This window comes from Drosophila takahashii, chromosome X (genome assembly GCF_030179915.1).
Source record: "Drosophila takahashii strain IR98-3 E-12201 chromosome X, DtakHiC1v2, whole genome shotgun sequence".
Classification (NCBI taxonomy): Eukaryota; Metazoa; Arthropoda; class Insecta; order Diptera; family Drosophilidae; genus Drosophila; species Drosophila takahashii.
Genome location: NC_091683.1, coordinates 12,060,630 through 12,080,414, shown reverse-complemented (window position 1 = coordinate 12,080,414; position 19,785 = coordinate 12,060,630). Strand labels below are relative to the sequence as shown.

Sequence of the window (19,785 nt, the reverse complement as noted above, 5' to 3'; positions counted from 1 at the left end):
TTATTTTTCGATGGGATTTTATGACAATCCGTATGTGGATCAGAACTTTCATTGTTTCGGCCAAAACCCTTTTGTTTGTGTGCAAAATTCGGGCTCTGGTTTTTTGATAAAATTATGCATTTTTTCTTTTTGTTTTTTTTGCTATAACTTGGCCAAAAATGGTCCTATACCAAAAATACATAATGTTTTGAACAGATAACAAAATAATAAGTAAATCCATATCACTTTCCGTGTGATTTTGGAAAAATAAAATTTTCGCCAATTTTTAATTTTTTTTATAAGGGGGTACCCCATGATTTTTTGCGAAAAAGTAAAAATAAATAAAATGTCAAGGTGTAAATGCCAATCGTTAGAAAATTTAATAACGAGTTCAGAAAGGTATGACAATCCATACTTTGAATCAGTATTTGCTTTGTTTTAGCGAGAAAACCGGTTTTGTTTTTTTTTTAAATCCGTGATTTCATTTTTTGACAAAAATTGGAATTTTTCTTTTGCTTTTTTGGTGTAACTTGGCCAAAAATGGTCCTACACCAAAAATACGTACTGTTTTGAAAAGATAACAAAATGATCAATTAATCCAGAACACTTTCCGTGTGATTTTGGAAAAAATAAATTTTCGTCAATTTTTAATTTTTTTTATAAGGGGGTACCCCATGATTTTTTGCGAAAAAGTAAAAATAAATAAAATGTCAAGGTGTAAATGCCAATCGTTAGAAAATTTAATAACGAGTTCAGAAAGGTATGACAATCCATACTTTGAATCAGTATTTGCTTTGTTTTAGCGAAAAAACTGCTAGATTAATCGATCCTCCCATTGACCAATTTAAAAGCATTCCAAAACTTGTTTAACAATAATATTTATTTTCATAATTTTTTGTATTCTTTTCTATAACACTTAGTAATGACTTGATCGTGATCGATTTGGGTAAAGGACATGCAGGGCTATAAATATGTAGATAAATATGCATACGTATACACAATGCAAATAACTTTCGTCTAGAACAATATCAGAATTTTTTAATTTTGCGCCGACCAACAAGTAATAAACAACTCTTGGCTCTAACAATTAACAAATTATTGTCACTTCTCCGCCAGGAGAATCAATTCAAAAACGAATCAAGATTATATATAGTTAATTGGGTTAATTGCTAACTGGAAACGTCATAGAGGATACAAATCAGAGGGACTCAAGAGTTTTGTTTCACAAAATTTTATATATATTTTATATATAAAGAAGAGTATAGAAGCATTCAGTTATGACACGGTAACAAAGAGAAAAAAAAAAACAAGTAAGGTATTTTATATTTTAATCCTAAGCTGGAGGATCGACACTTTAACACAGGGATGTTGGGGGCGGGGGCGGAGGACGGGGTGTGTGGCCGGGGAGGTCGTCTACTTGTACTTCTTCATGAAGTCGGCGTGGAACACGCGGAACTTCTCCATCATCAGCTTCAGTTTGTCCGTCTGCGGGAGGATTGTGCTGCGGAAGTGCCAGGTGCCGGGCTTCTGGCCAAATCCGCTGCCAGGAACAATGCAAATGCCTGCGAGAGAGCCAAGGATTAGCAAAATAGGGGGAGGGAAATGCCTTCGAAAGAACACTCACCGCTCGTCTCGAGCAGCTCAAATGCGTAGAAAACATCGGGGGCCATGCCCTTGGCCTTGGCGGCCTCGACGGCCTTGGGCGGGATCTCGATCTGGGGGAAGACGTACATGGCGCCCTGCACCGGGTTCACCTTGTAGCCCTCGAAGCTGTTGAGCGCCTTGTGAACCAGCTCGGCGCGCTCCTTCAGAGCGGCCAGGATGGCGTCGCGCTCCTGCTTGAACAGCTCGTAGGAGGGCTCTCCCGGCTGCGGTGGGTTGACCAGGGCGCTCACGGCCACCTGGCCGGCGGTGGTGCTGCAGAGCGCCGCCGTTATCGACTTGGTCAGCATGGCCTTGACCTTGGGGTCCAGATTGAGCACCTCCATGTAGCCGCCGCGAATGCCGCACTCGCCCAGGTAGCCCTTCGAGGTGGACAGGAAGCTGACCAGCTCTAGGCTGCGGTAGGGCTCGCCCATCTCGTAGGCCACCTTCTTGAAGGACCAGAACTTGGAGTTCTTGTCGTACACATTGTCCTGGTACACCTCGTCGGCCAGCAGCAGCACCTTGTTCTCGTGGGCGAACTTGATGATCTCCTCGATGTTCTCGCGGGTCAGCACCTGGCCGGTGGGATTGCCCGGATTGATCACGACCAGGGCGCGCGGATTGCACGTCTTCTTGGCCTCGTCGTAGGAGCGCTGCAGCTCCTTCCTGCCCAGACTCCAGCCGGTCTCCTCCTCCAGGTAGTAGTCCACCTTGGACATGCCGTATTCGGAGATGGTGGCCGAGTACAGTGGGTACTGGGGAATGGGCACCATCACGCCTGGCGGCTTGCCGTTCACCTCGGAGCTGAAATGGGCGAGAAATGGGTTGGAAATTAGTTGTCATGGCTTTTGATTTCTTTTCATAGAAACTTAATTAAGTGAATTCAAATTCCCATTTTATAAATCACAAACAATTAATAAAGCTTGGGTCTAGCTATATTCTATATGGAGAAACTTATGTTCAAGTTGAAATTGGATTTGAATAACTTTTTTGATAACTTTTTGATAGCTTACATTGGAATAATCCTCAAAAGAAAGCCATATTCTTATTGTCTTCTTTTAAATTATGGTTCTTATTATTCCTCAATTGAAAAACTTGATTAATAAATATATTTATATTTTTTAATATACCTATTATATCAATATTTTTATATATTTAATATCTTTTATCAATATTTTAATATATTTGATATATTATATCAATATCCAGTTAAGTGTTAGCAATAAACTCCTAAAATTTTAATGAGCTACGCTTGCAAAGGCATACAAAATTTATCTTGATAAGGTTCGCTACTACCAAAACTCTGGAACCACCCAGTAGTATTTCTACATAAACCAAATTAGGTTAATAATACCCTTGAGCTATAAAGCGGCTATAAAGCTACAATTTGCATGCCAAAAATAAGGCATATCTCCTGCTTTATGAGATATGTGTCTCCAAAAAGAAAGGTCTTATCTTTTTCCGGAACTGAGTTAAACCCTGAACCTACTTGATCATGGAGAGAATGCTCTTGATGCCTGGCGAGGCGCCGGCGGTGAGGTAGATGTTCTGCCAGTCGCTGGCGATGCCGCCGTCGCGCCTCTCGATGTAGGTGGCCACCTGGCGACGCACCACCTCCAGGCCGGCGGAGTCGGTGTAGGAGCCCACCGACTGACCCTGGCAGCCGTCCAGAATGGCACAGGCGCGCTTCTTCACGTCCTCGGGATAGTCGGGCGAATCGAGCAGGCGAGTCTCGAAGGTCAGCGCCATCAGCTGGTGAATAAAATAGATAATAATCAATATTTAATTTAGCGAGCAAACTAAAGCCAAGCACTCACCTGTCGCAGGAAGGTCAGGGGCTGCTGGCCCATGGCATGGCAGTCGCCGATGTTGGCACGGATCACCTGGTCGAACGGCTTCTTAGCACCCTGCAATCAAATTCAATCGAAAACGGATGGTGAATTAGACATTGTTTACTCGGTGGACAGTCAAATTGAATGATGATGATAGCCCGGCCAGGCGGATCAAATGAGCTTTTAATTCGCGGCTTTCTCTATGCAAATTACCCTCAAGTGGTCTCAAATCGGAATTAGCGCAGCCCTATAATTGAGGACAAACACTTGACCGCATGGAATATTTACAATCAGGGTAAAAGTAATCGATGGAACTGCAATTTCCATTCAATATTTATCACTAATGTGTCATAGGGCAAACAGTTTTCTGTTATTAGGGATAAGTAGGGAAGTAGGTTTAGAATAAATATACAACAATAAATGGTACACAAAGGTACTTCAGGTGTTATAATTCTAATGTCCTATTTTCAAGAAGTATCAAAAAGTACCCAGAACGGATTGAAATAAAAGATCTAAAAAATCCTATATATACTATATTTTAATCCCCTCTAGAAACTAAGTCAAATGCGTTAAAGAACCTAATGATTTTCTAAAGAAACAGAATAAACCTATATAATAGTTCAGTAGTATAAAAATACGGGTCTACGTTTCCAACAATGTTAATATGTGAAATATGGTTTAAATTTCGTTTTAAATAGTAAATGTTTGCCTAGATTTCCTGGTAATTTTAAAGCGACTAGCCAGAAGTAATCCCATTCCGAATCGAGTTCATTATACCCCATTTTTCCGCACGAACAGAGGACACAGTAATTCGCTGTGGAAACTGTCAACAGAGTAACACACAATTTTCACAGGGCACATGCAAGTTGCATTCATTAAAGGCCCCGTCGTCTCGGGTTCCATTTAACCACGCTCGAATGGGCAATTTACCACATAATGTCACGGAGGAGGAGGGTGGAGGATATTGTGTGCTTTTCTGGGTGGCTAAATAATGCGAATTGCGCCATGTAAGTGAGCTACATCGTTGACGTCACTGGGCACTCGGTGTGTTTTTGCCTGACAATGTGATTATTGGAAAATTAGGGAATTCGCAGCTCAACACGGATGTCATTCTTCGCAAAGTTCTCACCGTGCAAACGTGCTCACAAAAGCCATCGCGCCACCTTATCGAATCTTGGTAATTATTTCTTTTTTAATTTCGAAAGTTACTGATAAAAGCGTTGCCAAGTCGAGGCAAATGGATTGCACCCGCAGTCTGTTTGTACTTCACATGGAAATATGTATAGAAATCGGCTGTATCGCTTCTATATAACAATGCCGGTAAAAATATTAGGAGAATAAAGGGGAAATAGTAATTGAAAACTAAAAACCGCACAAGTTCTAATGCGGCGATCAATTTGAAACCCACTTAGAATTATAGCCAAGTTATTAGCATCATTTAGACTTGGCCACTAATTGATTGACCAGCGCTGTTCGCGCTTCTAGAATTATTTACGGATTCGCTCTCCCATGTTTTCTTGCCATACCTATACCCTTCAATCATTTCGCACTCGAAATCGTTGTAAACAAACTTTTTGTTGTGCTAAGTGGCAATATAATTGATAACTATATACCCGTACAGTTAGGGTCGTATAATCATATAGGCCTTGTATAAAAGGCGTTGGCAACCCGGACTTTATCGCTGAACGAGCCGAAAGTATAATAATATGTTATAACGATCAACGTAGCGTATTTTAATGTCAAATGGAAGTGAAAACAAACAAATTTGATTCAGAATTGTTGATATTAGGACCGGTTATAATATGAATAATGCAATATATTATTATATATTTTTTACCAGTTAATAAAGTGACATGTTTCATTGAGACCAGGATAAAGGCAATATATTCTCAACTGATAAGAATGTCTGCTGCTGTCAGATGATGGGTTTTCTTGAGTTTTTCTTGGAACACTGCCAAGAATCGAATCGTGCATCTGTGCACAAGTGTAGGAATTTGATAAAACGCAGAAAGAACAGCACAAGATTCGGTCGTGCGGATAAGGAAATCAATCGCAGCGGGAAAACTGGGGGGAAATCAACTGGCTGTCAGCGGGAATGTGAAAAGTCAGCGGGGCCAACAATGGATTTAAATATATGTGGTTATATATTTTCGCATATATGTACTGTACGCTGCAGGTCAGCAAAGTTCGAAGAGAAATCGCAGTCGAAATCCCAAGAAAGCGTGGTGTGTACAACATATTCCCATGGCTCATGCGCATGTTCGGTCTTTGTTATGATTTTTCACTTTCACACTGATAAGGAAAAGGTCCACGGAATCCTCCCGCCCACCCAGAATTTCCGCACTTATGTAAGCCAAGTTGAAGGTCGTTCAGTGAACCCGAAATTAGTCACAAGTGAGTCCTCTACTTCAATTAAAGTCTAAGAAATACAATTTGGAATAATTAGAAAACATTCATTAGCAATTAAGTTATGGTCTCGTTATGAAAAACTGAATAAAAACTGGGTTCTTGAGATGAGAAAACGGGTAAGCGGCATTTGGCAAGCTCCCGAGGGAAAAATCATTCACACTGGCGAACAGTACTTAAATTAATTAGTTTATTGACTTGTTTACCCAGCCCCAAAAAGTGTAATTCCCTCAACTCAAAGTTCACTGCAAACATTTTCGGCATTATAAAGAATATGCTCGGTTTTAGATAAGTTTCGATAACTTTACGGCAGTTTGATTACAATTGCCTCGGGCTATCTGAATTCTTGGATTACTTTCGATAGCTTTAAGTGCGCTATATATTCCGTGAAAAAGAATATACGTTTTGAGGAACCCCATAAATTATTTCCTTAATTTTTAGTTAAACAAACAGAATTCTTTAAGATTTTGAAACAGTATTTTTCAAGTGGCTCAGTCGAAACATAATTGTTCATAAAAAAACACAAGAAGCAATACACTTTTAATCACTAAAAGCATGTACAGAAAACAAAACTTTATGATATAAATGTTAATTTTAATTTCAGAAAAACAAACTAATTTTTAAAACCCTAGTTCTTTCAAGTGTATACACTTGTATACTAAAAACAAACACTTGTTTCTATCAGCTTTGCCCTCTTTTTTGGTAAACATTCTTCGCTCACGAAAGAAATTAAACATATGGCGATTAAAAACAATTTAGGTCCATTAATGCTTTTTTCAAACTTAATTTTACTACACTAATTTTAAACAATTTTAAAACATAATTCACATAAATGAGAATATTCTACCCCTATTTTTTTGTAACATGTAATATTTTGGAACTCTTTAATATAGTCAAAACTTTCTTAACTTTATTACTTATTTTCGTGGGTATTTTTTTCAACAGGTGTCCTTGAAATGGGTTCGTTTGTGATTACGAGGTGAATGATTCACGGCGGCGTTCCCGCCCATTCAAGCGTGAATTGAACGTATAAAAGGGCGGCAAAGCGGCAAAACAAACACAGGCACAGCCCATCTATACATATGTACACACCAACATACATATTTGTATATAAAGATATAGCGTGCTTAAACATTAAAATGCGGGCTTTGAATTGCCATTAAATTGAGGGAATCAAAGGGGAATAAAACGCTAGATAATGGCGTCGCATTTAGCGCTTTGTTTGGTTCAATTTCACTAGAACTAGTGACTAGTACTCACCTTTTCCAGCTCTTTTTCGATTTCTCCGGCACGAATTACCAGAGGACCGCGAACCGCATACTCCATGGCGATGAAGTTTGGATTTATGTTATCCAATTGTAGCGCTTTCGACGACGACGGCATTTTGTGGCTGGTTGAAAACGAACTGAGGGGAAAAAAATATACAGAAATTCACTTTATAAACACTTTTGTGGGAAATTTTGGATATTTTTTAGAGATATGTTTTTAGATATCTTTTTCACTCTCTTCTTTTTTCGTCATGCGAGCGAAGAAACTAACCGGCGGACGTCTAACGGTTGAATGAAATCGTTGCTTTTTCCGTGACGCTGCGACGTCGCTGCCGCTGCTGCGGCCGCAGTCGGCGTCGTCGATTTCGTTCTGTTGTTGTTGTTCTGCAGGAACGATTTCCAGCGGCGAATGACGTACTGCTGGCGCTGCTGCTGCTGCTGCAGAGCGGCCGAAACGGGCTTAATTAGCATTCGACTCATTATCTCTGCAACGAAAGAAAACTCTGGTTAATTAATACTAAATGTGCTGCTTAAAAAACCAGCGCATAAGTGGCAAAAAATTAGCGGCACAAGAAGAGGAAGAAGAAGAAGTGGAATCGAGGGTGTGTGCGTGTATAAGAGTCGAGCTTTATAAGAGCGGCGAATTCGACAGCTGTTATCACTACACCAAAAGAAAACAAGCTTAATTTTAAGAAAAAATTCAAGAAATTTAAGTGAATTAAATTAAAATAGAAACCATTTTATAAAATTCGAACCCCACAAAATATAACTTCTTTGGATTAAAAATTAAATATGTACCGTTTAAGAAATTAATCTTTTTCCTTCGGTGTAATATATTTGATCTTATCAACGGCAGGGCAAATTATCAGTAACATTTTTAGGGCTTATCAATGCCTCTGCAAGTGGTTCGATAATTTATTGGCTTTCCGTTCATGTAGAGATAAGGAGTAAATATTTACAAACTTTGAAAATTTTACATTTAAATTTTCCGCTCTGTTGCGGCGAAGTGCATTTAGTTGGGACGCAAACCCAATAGCTGCATTTGGGCGCGCATTTTAAAAATGCAATCAAAAATTTCACGCTTTGTAAAGAAATTGAGTCTCTACGACTATAAAGTTTAGCCTATTTAAATATTTTAAAAATACAGAAATTAAAAATAGCAGTAATTAAAAGTTACGTTAATGTACCATCTTTAATTAAACCTCTTATCGCAGTGGAAGTTTTTTTTCAGAGGCAGCCAACGGATTTTTGGGTTATTTACTCTGGCATTATGTATATGATTTAATAGCTCTATTTCTCCATAAAATCCGGCGGCTATCATTCGTTGCCCCTATCAGTCAAGCGTACTTTTGACTTTGAGCTAAATCCCAACCAGCGGAGCTTATCAGTGACGTCCCATCCAAGCTTACGATTCCTCATCTCTCAATTTAATATATGTACATATTATATTCAACGTTTCTGATTTTTGCACTTTGAAGCGCTAATTGCGTAATGCTAAAAAAAACGAAAAATAAAACTGACAAAGAATCTTTCAGAAACATGACAATGACCAGAAATCGCATTACCTCCAACATACTATACTTTTTCGCACCGAAATCAAGCGTCAATCAGCCGCAGATTGTTTGCTTTCTTTTTAGCGACAGCGAATTTTTAGAAATTAAAAACGTTCTAAATACATGGCCCGAAAAAAATAAATTCTATACATGCGTATATTTTTGTATATCGGTGGTATATAAAGCCGTTTTGTTTATTCAAGTCAAACCCAAACTCGTTGGGGAATAATTTTGTGATTCGACTTAAAGATTCTTTGAAAACCGGTTGCGTTTCAACTGGCATAGAAAAGGGAAGACATAAAGGGGCATGAAGTCCAAATTTGCGATCTAAAGAGGTGGACAAACATTTAAACAGTGATCTCTGGATATGTTATACCAAAGACAATCAATAAATATAGAACAATTTAGGGAATCTTGTTTAAAATTTGAATACTAAACCTTTTTGTTTATGATTTATTTAGTAGATCAGCGTATAAAGAAATAAATCTTTAAGAATATTTCCTTGGTGGATTAAAAAATCAAGTTTTTAAATTAATTACAGTTTTCTTTCAGGGTTTTGTTTTAAATAATAAAATTTTTTAACATTTTAACATTACTTTAACTTTTGTCTTTTTTTTCCGCAAACATTTATGTGAACAAGATTTTAAATTGAAATAAGATATTGATTTTGAACTAATTTTGGATTTAAAATTTATTTCAAGTTATGTATATCATGATCCCTCATTAATTTTATTTTTATTCATATTTTTCTCAAGGAAACACTTTAAACATTCTATAATAATTTAGATACATATCTTGTGGGTACACAAATTTTACGAGGCACTGTTCCCGCTTTGTTTGTGATTTGTTTTGACAACAAACTGGCTTATGCAACGAACTTAAAAAAATGAGAATATTATGTGGATTTGGTGCACTTTGCCCCCCTTTTGGCCTCCCCTTTTTTACCCCCCCGGTAACGGATTATCAGAAGTATTTGTCCGCATCCCAACTGGATAAGATAGCACTGATAAGGAATCCAATTAGAACCTGGCGATTCGGATCAGCTGCGTTTTTTTTGCCCTTGCCAACTTATGACTTATAAACATAATCATTGCCAAACGGCGGCAAATTATATTGTAACTCGATTGACACGTAGATGGGTGCAAAAAAAAAAACGGGAAAATATAATGGATAAAGGGGGAGGGGATGTGCTAATTGGCTTGCTAAACAGCTGTTAACGCCGCACAAAATGAACACACACACAACAAAAAAAAAGGCACAAAAAACACGGCACGCAATTCAATTAAAGAAACACGCAAAACGATAAACAAAATCAGTGTATTTAGTTTTTTGGGCGCACAAATCACTTTCACTGTCACTTCCTCGCTGCTCCCAATTAGAATTTCTCGGCCACGGTGTTTAAATATATATGTATATACACTACATATATATATTTATGTAGTTCAAGAGCGGAAAATCGATTCGCTGCACTTTTTAATCGGCGTTCACCTTGGTGGGCGTATCGTCGTAAGGGGGCGTGGCGATTATCTAACGGCGTTTGTTGTGATCCCAAAAAACTGCCATAAACTTATTAATAAACCTATCATACACCATATTCTATATGTACATGTATATACCTAATGTGTGTGTGTGTGGCGTGTGTTGCGCGAGAGTTCCAATCAGAATCGAATCAGAAAATCAAAGCTCCTTGGCCGCTAGACGCAATTAAACAACTGAAATGAAACTGAAACCGAACCGAAATCGAATCGAAGTGCTGGCAATGTTTTCAGTTGTTGTCTTCAGTTGATTTACCGACTAGATGTTTTTCTTATTGTTGCAGCGCGCGTGGAAAAGTCACGATGATTAAGTTTTAAAAATATCACGTCTGCATCCCTCGTAGGAGGGGGCTTTCGATAGACGGCGATAGATCGATAGACGCCTTCGAGTTGCAACACTGGAAAGCTCGCCAGATGTTTCGAAAATAACGGAAACAAATAAATGATATTGCTAAGTTTTCTAATTCACTGACATTGAATACTTCCCTTACAAATATTTAATTAAGCAATTAGACCTTTGCAAATTAAATAATTTCGAAAATAAATCTATACTTACTTCGATTTTTAAACATCTTTGCCTTCGTTATGCGTGGAAAAAAGAAATCAGATATTTGAACAGTTCATGGAAATGGTAAATTTTGCAGGGAGTTTCGAATACCAGAATACCAAATAGATCCAACTGCGTGTTCCAAAGTTTTGGCTCAATGGAAAAGGGGCCCCAGAATCCGATGGTGTTCTTTGGATCTCTCTAATTTTATATTTGCCCCAAACTGTGTAGTGTCGATCCTGTCCTGGTCTGTATATATTAAAAAAGGTACAAGGGACGAATATTTTTTAAAAGCCTACTTTGGGTCTAAAGAAAACATATAAAATGTAATATTTAAAAGTATATTTTCTCATTTTTTTCCATTGTTTTATTTCACTCGAAACTTATGTCTAGTCAAAAAAAGATCGTCTAATTCTAGGGCTATGTACAGAGAGTATTTTGGATGGGGACTACGTGCTGATGCCCATGATGGACTCGATGGAGAAGCTCAGCTTGGGCTTCTTTTCGGAGATCGAGGAGATGGAGGCTGTTCCCGAGGTGTTCCTCATCATCTGATCATCAGGACTGAAGGTGGGCGGAACAGAGGGCGTTATCGTCGGCGGCATTGGGTGATATAGGTGCTCCTGGTGGACGGCGGCGGCAACGGTGGCAAAGTACAAAGCGTTCCCGCCCAGCGTCGCCTCCATGACGTGGTTCAGTTCCGGATCGGCGAACGCCCGTCGTTTGCGCATGCGCTCCATCAGCGGCGAACTGAACGTGGGAAATCGCTGCTTGTACTCTGAAAGATCAAGTATGAAATATAACCAAAATTAGTGAGGCAGTCAAGAGTGGTCGTTAGAGGGGCGTTATCACTACAAATTGCCGCGATTCGTTATGAGATCGATTGCCCATTTATTATTGGGTAATCCGAGACACGCGACGCTCGACGAGCCAGACAGTCTGGCACCGTTTCGGGATCGGTTCGGTCCGGGGATCGCCACTTATTATTCGGAAACCAGATGGAAAAACCCAAAAGAAGTCAATTGCTGTTGCCACATTTCCACTTGATCCCGAAGAGGTTTTTCCGTTTTGCTCGCGTCTCAGCTTACCGAATGCGATGCGACTCCCTCAAGTGATTGGAAAATGTGCGTACACACACATTTCGAGGCATCCGATTTCAATTGCTTTTCGTTTTCGTCAGTCGGAGGAATAATTGCTATTGTTATTGTTGTTGAGCATCACTCATTTCCTGTCCACGAAGTCCACGTCCATGGACAGAAGACGAAAGACAGAAGACGAAAGGCAGGAGAGGATCTCCAATTACGAACGGGCCAGACAGTCTGGCACCGTATGGAAAATTGTGTAGGGGGAGTGGGGGAGTCGTATCTATCATTTCAGCTGGGCTATCTTCGCATTGCTGCGTCCAGTAATTTCCAAATTGGAAAGCCTATTTAAGGTTTACAAGAGAACTCTCCACTATTTGAATATTTACTTGTATCAAATAATAAAGGTATTAATGAATAAGTCCATAAAACCATAAAAAAGGTAAACAAAAATAAAATTTCTAGATTTTAAGGCACTTGATAAGATCAAACTAAACAGCTAAAATATTCATTTACAAACTGGTTTATTAATAAACTTTAGTTCAACAACTTAAATAGTAGGTATTTATTTTATATTTGCATCAACCAAATAATATCATAAATTGACGAGGCAAGGTAAAAAAAAAAGAATTTTAGGATTTAAACTGTTAAGATATTAATTATATTGAGTTTCAATTTTTGTTGATTTTTTTTTATTTAAACTGGATATTATACTTTTCTGTTTTACCTTTGTAAAGCTCATATAGGTACTAAATATATTTGATCTCAAAAATGAAATCATATCGAAAAGGTGTCAGTTTGAATATATTTTTGTGAAGACACTATCTTGTTCAAACTTTTGATTAATCAGAAATTTTTAATTTTAAGGTACCTTTTTTCGAAAATTGGAATGGAAAGGCTTCCCTATTTTTTTTTGGGGTCTAGATCCTATCTTGTATTGTACTAACCTTCCATGGCAGCTGTGATATGGAGCGTGGACTGCTGCAGACTGCGTAATCTCTGCTTGTAGATCCTCTTCTGGGCCATCAGGGCCTGTCGGGTGGCGGATGATGAGGAGGAGGAGTTGGTCACAGATGCTGGGGATTGTGGATGAGCCGACGGAGGTGGTGGTGGTGAAGAGGAGGCTAGGGAATCCTCGCCCTCGCTGCCGGAGGTCGTGCCATTCACCGGGTGCTTCGATCCTGAGGAGGAGGTGGTGGCCTCCAGGGCCTCCATCGTCTGCTGGCGGCGCAGGGCCACCTGGGCGGCCATCACCCGCTGGCGATCGACGACCAGTTGGCAGTTGGGGCAGCAGCACTCGCGCCAGCGGCACAGTCGCTTGTGACCTTTGACACAGGAGATGACCCCGTGGTTGCGGCACCTGGCGCATTTGGGCGTCCTCAGAAGACGTCGCTCCCGCTGGCAAATCCTAGTAACTGTAACACTCGTGTCCTTGCTCATCCTGACTCGCTGATCGACTAAAAGGCTGCGGACCGGGGCGCGAACATTTAAACACTGGCTACTTGTCGCCGCAGCGTCAGACAGTCTGGCAGCGTCAAGTGGTCTCGGTCTCCCAGGGGATCCGAGGTACACACACGTAGCATCCGAGCATCTGAGGGATCGGGATTGGTATCGGCATCGGACCTCGCCTGCCATTGGCTGCTAATCGCTGGCTCTAAATTTAGACGATCCAATGGCCGCCCAGATGTCTCCCATCAGCAGCCGAAAGATACATTCTGCCACAGGAAGACCTCTCTAAAAGGGATGCTCAAATATGTAAGGAGTTTTCTGAATTGTCCTTACCTTTATAAAATGTAAATGTAAAAATAAATAATTGTGGTAGGATAATTGATTTGTAAATTTCCATTCAGAAGGTAAAAAAAGTTTTAAATGGTAAAACGCTTCTTTTAAATCCTCTAACTATTAAATATATTGTATTATTTAAATTAAATTTTTATTTGATAATTTATCAAACATTTTTAAAGGATATATATAATAAATATAATTTGAATAAAAAAAAATGACTATCATAATTCCTTGTTTTTTGTATTACCTGTTCGTCTTATAGAGGTTCGACTGTACCCTTCCCATCCGCACATCTTTGTTTGGACTCTGACTTTGGTGAAAGTGCATATTGATTTCTGGCCGTCTTCCTTTAATATCTTTATTCGTTTATTTGACTCAATTTCGGTTTACTTGTATAACAATTTGTAGCATTATCTTATATAGCACGTACATTTTATATATATTTATTTTCGTATAAATACAAATTCAACACGAGTTTAGCTTTATCGTTTCGTTAGCTAATATGTATGTAAAAAAGAAAAAAAATTCTCAGCGTTTTATATTCTAGTAAGTGTCTTTGGGTAAGGACTTTTCGTTCGATGCCTTTTAAATGCCATCTCTATATATGTTTCGTTATATATATATTTCCGGAACAGGGCGTTTCACAACTTTGAAATTGCGGGAAAAAGATGGCCAACTTTAGGCGATTGTCAAATATTAACGAATTCAGCCAGCCTTTAATTGGGATATGTAATCGAAGTCACCGTCAAAGGTGTTGAATTGGAAATCTGAATGAATTATCATATCATCTCACTCGTTACTCGCTACTCGCTACACGTTGCAATTGTGAAACGCACTGTCCCTGTTTGTATATAATATATGCATGACCATTTAGTAAGTGTGATTCAAAAAGTTTCGACTGAGTTCTATTAGAGGAGTACGTAGATTAAAGCTTCAGCTAGAAGTGTGCCAGGTTTTCGATTCGATTGGTTGGTCAAAATACAGGTGCGCCACTAGGAAAGGACATTCGATGCGAGTGCGTTCTATTATAAACTACAAGGATCCAGCGGACAATCTGGTAATCTGGTAATCGTAATCGTAATGCAGTAAATCGGGGCCAACAGCGAACTTTTCATAAACGTTCGATAACTCGAATTATAATTACTTGATTTACGTTGAATCATAAATGCTTGCAAAGTTATTGTCCTTTACTGTTCAAAAAACGCTCTCTAAATGGAAATCTAGATGTGTCCGTATTGCTGTGTGTATATATATCCCCTTTAAAAAGTTATTGATCCTTGAACCAACTAAATCTAATTACAAAACACGCGGCTCTACAAAATTCGAACGAACGCAAATCACAAAAGTACAAACTTCGCATATCATACGATATCATATCATAATACATCATATCATATATCATCTCGGCTATGGATTGCAACTAACTATCGTAGATACTTTGATTTTTCCTCTTGACACAGACGCATTCTGAGTTCACTTCATTTGCTATTTTATCACAATGCTTAAAGGGCTCACCACTTCGCGAATTCCGAATTTCGAATAGCGACTTTTAATTTCGATTTCGATTGGGCTCAAATTCAACAACGATTGATTGCCAAACGACGATGTATTTATAGATTTTTCTTATGCAACAGGCTCACTGGTCGCTAAACTATATCATACAGCTCGCGAAATAATTGTATTTCCCATCAAATCTGGGCTAGATTAGATCCCAAGTGATAGATGATCTTCAATCATAAAGAAATATTTTTTAGAATTAAAATTGTTAATTTTTTTCCCGAACCTCCGATTTCTTCAATTATTTCGCTCGCTGTATGCGACAAATTTCAACAAATGTGTGTGACTTCTCCGATCGAGCTTGCATCCATTCTATCCATTCTATCCATATAAATCTTTACATAACAATTAGTGCGCGACAATATGGGTATATTGTATAACTAGTTAATAGGCTCGTTTGTCCTTTGGTGCGGGTTTTTAGATTACACGGATCTATAGTAATACTTCTGGTTGTGTTCGTTTTGCTGTTCGTAAGCAGTAAAAAAGTAAGAAATTCTCATGGCCAGAGTGTGTGGTAAATGCAATTTTCCACTTTCCATTTCTAAAGGTATCTCTTTTTTAAAAGGGTTCGTTTCATGTTTTTCCAACTAAATGGCGGTAAATTGAGTGCCAGCTAAGCGGAAAATTGTGGAGATGCCGCCTGTGATCTAAAGATCGGAGATCCAGTGATCTGGTGACCTCTAGACGATGCTGTTCCGCTTGGCGGTGGAGCGCTGCAGGGTGTTTTGCATGGCGGCCACCACCGCCTCGGCGCCGCCCGTGAAAATCGGTTGATTGACCGCCCGCCGCAGGACATGCCACATGGCCACCGGCTTCCGCAGCGAGGAGAGCATCTGGTGCCAGTGGCGCAGGCCCTTGCCCACCGCACAGCTGCCGGCGACGATGTGGCCCAGAGGGGTCACCCCGCGGGCCGTCACCCCGAAGACGGTCACCCGCAGCTGGGCGGTGGTCAGGCTGGGCGGCGGCACGCTGAAGATCATCGACTCGTTGAAGATCGGACTGCGGTCCTTGCGCTTCAGCGAGGTGCGCTTCTTCAGCACCTTGCGATCGTTGTCCATCAGGTAGACCTGTGGGAGAGAAAGAAAGTTATATAGATATTAGAAATTGAAAGACTTATCTAAAACTCCATTTAACCCATCTAGAATCAGCTAGAAATCGGAATTGGTGACCCCGATTTTTCAATTCGAAATTAGTTTATTGGAGAATATATTTGTTTAAAGGGTAAGAAATATGTAAACTTATCTAACTTTATTTATCCGTCTGAGATCAGCTAAATATCGTATTTGGTGACCCCGATTTTTCGGTTCAAAAATTAGTTTGTTGGAAAATATATACACTAAGGATAAGAAACTTGTAAACTTATCTAACTTTTTTTTATCCCATCTTAAATCAGCTAGAACTCGTAATTGGTGACCCCGATTTTTCAAACAAGTTGATCAGCACTTGTACTTGTACTAAGTAGCACAAATTGGCAAATAATAAATTTCTACCAACTATATTGTAATTGGTGACCCCGACTCTTTACATAAGAGTTTAACTGTCAGACAACTTTATTAACCAAATACCCTTAGTAAATACTTCACTTAAGGTCAGAAATTGTGAAAGCATTTAGTCAATAAATCTGTGATCACCTAAATATTATAATTGGTGACCCCGAAATACTTTTTTTTTTTTAAATTAGTATTTCTCCTCTAGTCAGAATAAGAACTTTGGGTAAAAACTGTGCATTATAATTATAATATAATATAATATTATAATTGTATAATTATAATATAATATAATATTATAATTGGTGACCCCGAAATACTTATTTTTTTAATCAGTATTTCTCCTCTAGTTAGAATAAGAACTATGGGTAAAAACTTTGCATTATAATTATAATATAATATAATATTATAATTGGTGACCCCGAAATACTTATTTTTTTTTAAATTAGTATTTCTCCTCTAGTCCGTATGGGTAAAACCTGTGCACCCACCTTCACAAAAACGCTGTGCACCGCTTCCGCGGACTCCGGCGCCGGTTGATCGCCGTCCAGCTTGAGGTTCCTGGCCTTGACGACCACGATGGTCAGGCGCTCCGCCGTGGGCAGGTAGCTCAGCGAGAACATAAGCTCGCCCCAGCGGGCGTTGCACTTGCGCGAATCGGAGAGCGGTATCCACGTGGTGATGGGCCGCGGCATCTCGCCGATCTCCATCTCCGCCTCCCCGATGAGCGTGTGGGCGGGGCCGTTGTGGTAGAGATGGAACCACAGCGAATGGCGAGCCTGTCGCTTCTGCAGCCAGAAGTTGAAGCTCTCGTTGTAGCTGGGCGTTAGCGCCGCCTTGACCACCTGGAAAATAGTATATAGTATATAGATTTATTTCCGAAATAGTAACCCACCTTGGTTTGCATGGCGCCGGGATGATCGGGCACCAGGTAGATGCGCACAAAGGTGTCTAGTGACTCCACGCTGAAGGGACACAGGAGTCCCTTGGCCTCCAACACACTGACCGTGAGTTCCAAGCCCTCGTTGCTAATGCTGTTTCTTCAAAGGGAGAAAGATCAATAAAGTATCCTTTGGTTTAACTGGTGACAAACTCACTTGTCGTAATTAAGACCAATGCACAGGTAACCGGTTATCTGGGTGTACGGCTGATCCAGCTGATCCAGGAAGAGCGTCGATTCCGAGGTGACCGAGTCGCAGGAGATGGCCCTCTCCAGATTGATGCCCTCCAGGGAACCCCCTCCCGAATCCAGCGAGATCTGCGAGCTGTTCCGCCTGCCCAAACCCAAGCTCAACGTGGAGTCCTGTCGCAGCAGCGAGCGTCCAAAGGACCAGGTTCCATTGCCATTCCCATTGACATGACCATTTGCCGATCCCGATCCCAAACCCGATCCCGATGCATTACCATTGACGCCCAGCTTCCGGAACAGATAATCCTCGGAGATGGTCTTCTGCAAGAGATGCGGACCCTTCACCCGCTGCGAGAGACCTGTGAAGGGATTCGTGGTGTTGTGGAGCTTCAGCAGTCGACTGGAGAGGCTCTGGGTCTCCACGAAGGGGTTGCCATTGTGATGGGGTTGCGGTTGCGGTTCGGCTGGCGGAGGGGTGGCTTTTGTTTCACCACCCGAAATGGTGGCATTTCGCAGAGAGGCCACTGTGACTCCCAGAGGATCCGTTTGACTGGGAGGCAGCTGCTCCGTGGATTCGCAGAGGAAGGGATTGGTGCTCGAGTTTCGACGCTTCAGGGCGGGCGCTTTTCTCTCCACAGTTTCCGGCGTCGGGGTCACCACTGCTGTTTCTCCTCCTCCATTAATACCCTGCCGCTTGGCAATGGGTCTGGGTATCGCCGTGCCCGTCGAGTTCACCGAAACAGAGGTGGTGACCCTCGCCGGAGGAGGAGCCTCCAGAGGCTGGGGCAGGACACCACCGGCAGATCCGCCATTCGCACGAAGACAGGAGCGTCGCTCCTGATCAACGGGATTCATGATTTCGCTCGTTGTATTCGTGGTGACCTCGTTGACCTGGCTGAGCGAGAAGGTCACCGTTTTATTGGGATGCGGGGCCGGCCGATTGGGCGGCGGCGGAATTCTCAAGGTCGTGTGGGGCAGGTGCCACATGGGCGTGGTGGCCTCCAGGACGCCACCGCCGTTGAGCAGGAGCAGGTGCGTCTGCGGATGTGGATGCGGAGTCTGCTGGTGCTGCGAGCGATGGTAATCCTCCCGGTCGATGGTGTCGAAGCGCTTGAAGCTGCCGCTGGTGCTCAGCAGGAACTCGGAGCCGGATTGGATCTGCAGTGGATATTGAATAGGATCGTAGGATATAATATTTACAATAACCATGTCCGTTAATTCCTATTAATAAATTAATTTTTGTAACACCATCAAAACTCTTATAATTCTCAAGCTGTTTTTTCGGTCGCAATGGTAACCTACACTGGCCATATAACCGTTGGCATGGAAGAGCTTCTGCTTGTGGTTGGACAGCCCGATCTTCTCCTCCTTGCTGGATCGCATCCGCATCCAGTTGGCGGCCCGCGGACCAAGGCAGTGGCAGGCGAACAGGATGCCCAGGATCAGGACTGCCAGGAGCAGTAGGGCCAGGGAAATGGTGAAGCTCATCATATCCAGGCGAGTGCCATCCGTGTATCGCTAGCAATCCTGATTTCCTGCGGAGATGGAGTGGAGGTAAACAGTTGAGAGAGTTACATAACAAATCGGGGTCACCATATCGAAGGCACCACCAATCAAGTCAAAATCAACTGAGCTAAGGTAAATGACAATGACTCATTTCTCAACAGTTTATCTTCGTCTAAAAACGAAAATAAACCCCAAATGTTTTCATCGGAAACTGATGACAATGGTGCTTTAGAGATTTGGAAAACACTTTCATCTCGCATCGCTTTACACTCAGCAATTTGCCTCATCATTGCGATGTGGGCGTGTGTTTTTTGGGGCGGGACAGGTGCTCGCACTCGTTCTCAATCACAAACTTTGACAGTTTCTCAATTGAATTTGTAACCGAAGACGCAGCATTGCCACTTCAAAGCGGAGGCGATGCCAAGTAAGGGTAGGGGTAGGGGGATGGGGATGGGGATGGAATCGGGTCCAATGG

At 41.1% G+C, this 19,785-nt stretch overlaps 3 protein-coding genes and 1 long non-coding RNA gene across 5 annotated transcripts; 1 reads left to right on the top strand and 3 right to left on the bottom strand.

Moving 5' to 3' along the window:
* Window positions 1-840: 840 nt before the first annotated feature.
* Window positions 841-11,020, bottom strand: LOC108054772 (alanine aminotransferase 1). Of its 2 annotated transcripts, none has more exons than XM_017137838.3 (7): window positions 10,774-11,020; window positions 7,401-7,614; window positions 7,122-7,266; window positions 3,441-3,530; window positions 3,113-3,375; window positions 1,604-2,427; window positions 841-1,541 (listed from the first exon to the last, which is right to left on the bottom strand). In XM_017137838.3, the coding sequence occupies exons 1-7, from the start codon at window positions 10,787-10,789 to the stop codon at window positions 1,393-1,395; spliced, it is 1,701 nt and encodes a 566-aa protein (XP_016993327.1). In that variant the 5' UTR covers window positions 10,790-11,020; the 3' UTR covers window positions 841-1,392. The 2 variants fall into 2 exon arrangements, with proteins under 2 accessions (XP_016993327.1, XP_070074645.1); XM_070218544.1 differs by lacking the exon at window positions 10,774-11,020 and adding an exon at window positions 10,299-10,414.
* On the top strand, window positions 4,785-7,115 carry LOC138913792 (uncharacterized). Its single transcript, XR_011419637.1, has 3 exons — window positions 4,785-5,680; window positions 5,756-5,849; window positions 6,807-7,115. It is a non-coding gene; the product is annotated as an uncharacterized lncRNA (long non-coding RNA).
* A 128-nt stretch (window positions 11,021-11,148) lies between the features above and the next one.
* On the bottom strand, window positions 11,149-13,958 carry dmrt11E (doublesex-Mab related 11E). The gene is given in 5 exon segments (XM_017137845.3): window positions 11,149-11,542; window positions 12,794-13,358; window positions 13,361-13,465; window positions 13,468-13,500; window positions 13,908-13,958. Coding segments are annotated over 5 exon segments (1,083 nt in total). The 3' UTR covers window positions 11,149-11,213.
* A 1,905-nt stretch (window positions 13,959-15,863) lies between these two features.
* Window positions 15,864-19,315, bottom strand: Syt12 (Synaptotagmin 12). Its single transcript, XM_017137844.3, has 5 exons — window positions 19,107-19,315; window positions 17,773-18,962; window positions 17,571-17,715; window positions 17,167-17,520; window positions 15,864-16,255 (listed from the first exon to the last, which is right to left on the bottom strand). Exons 1-5 carry the CDS (start codon window positions 19,293-19,295, stop codon window positions 15,869-15,871), a joined length of 2,265 nt encoding a protein of 754 aa, XP_016993333.2. The 5' UTR covers window positions 19,296-19,315; the 3' UTR covers window positions 15,864-15,868.
* Between the last annotated feature and the right edge of the window lie 470 nt (window positions 19,316-19,785).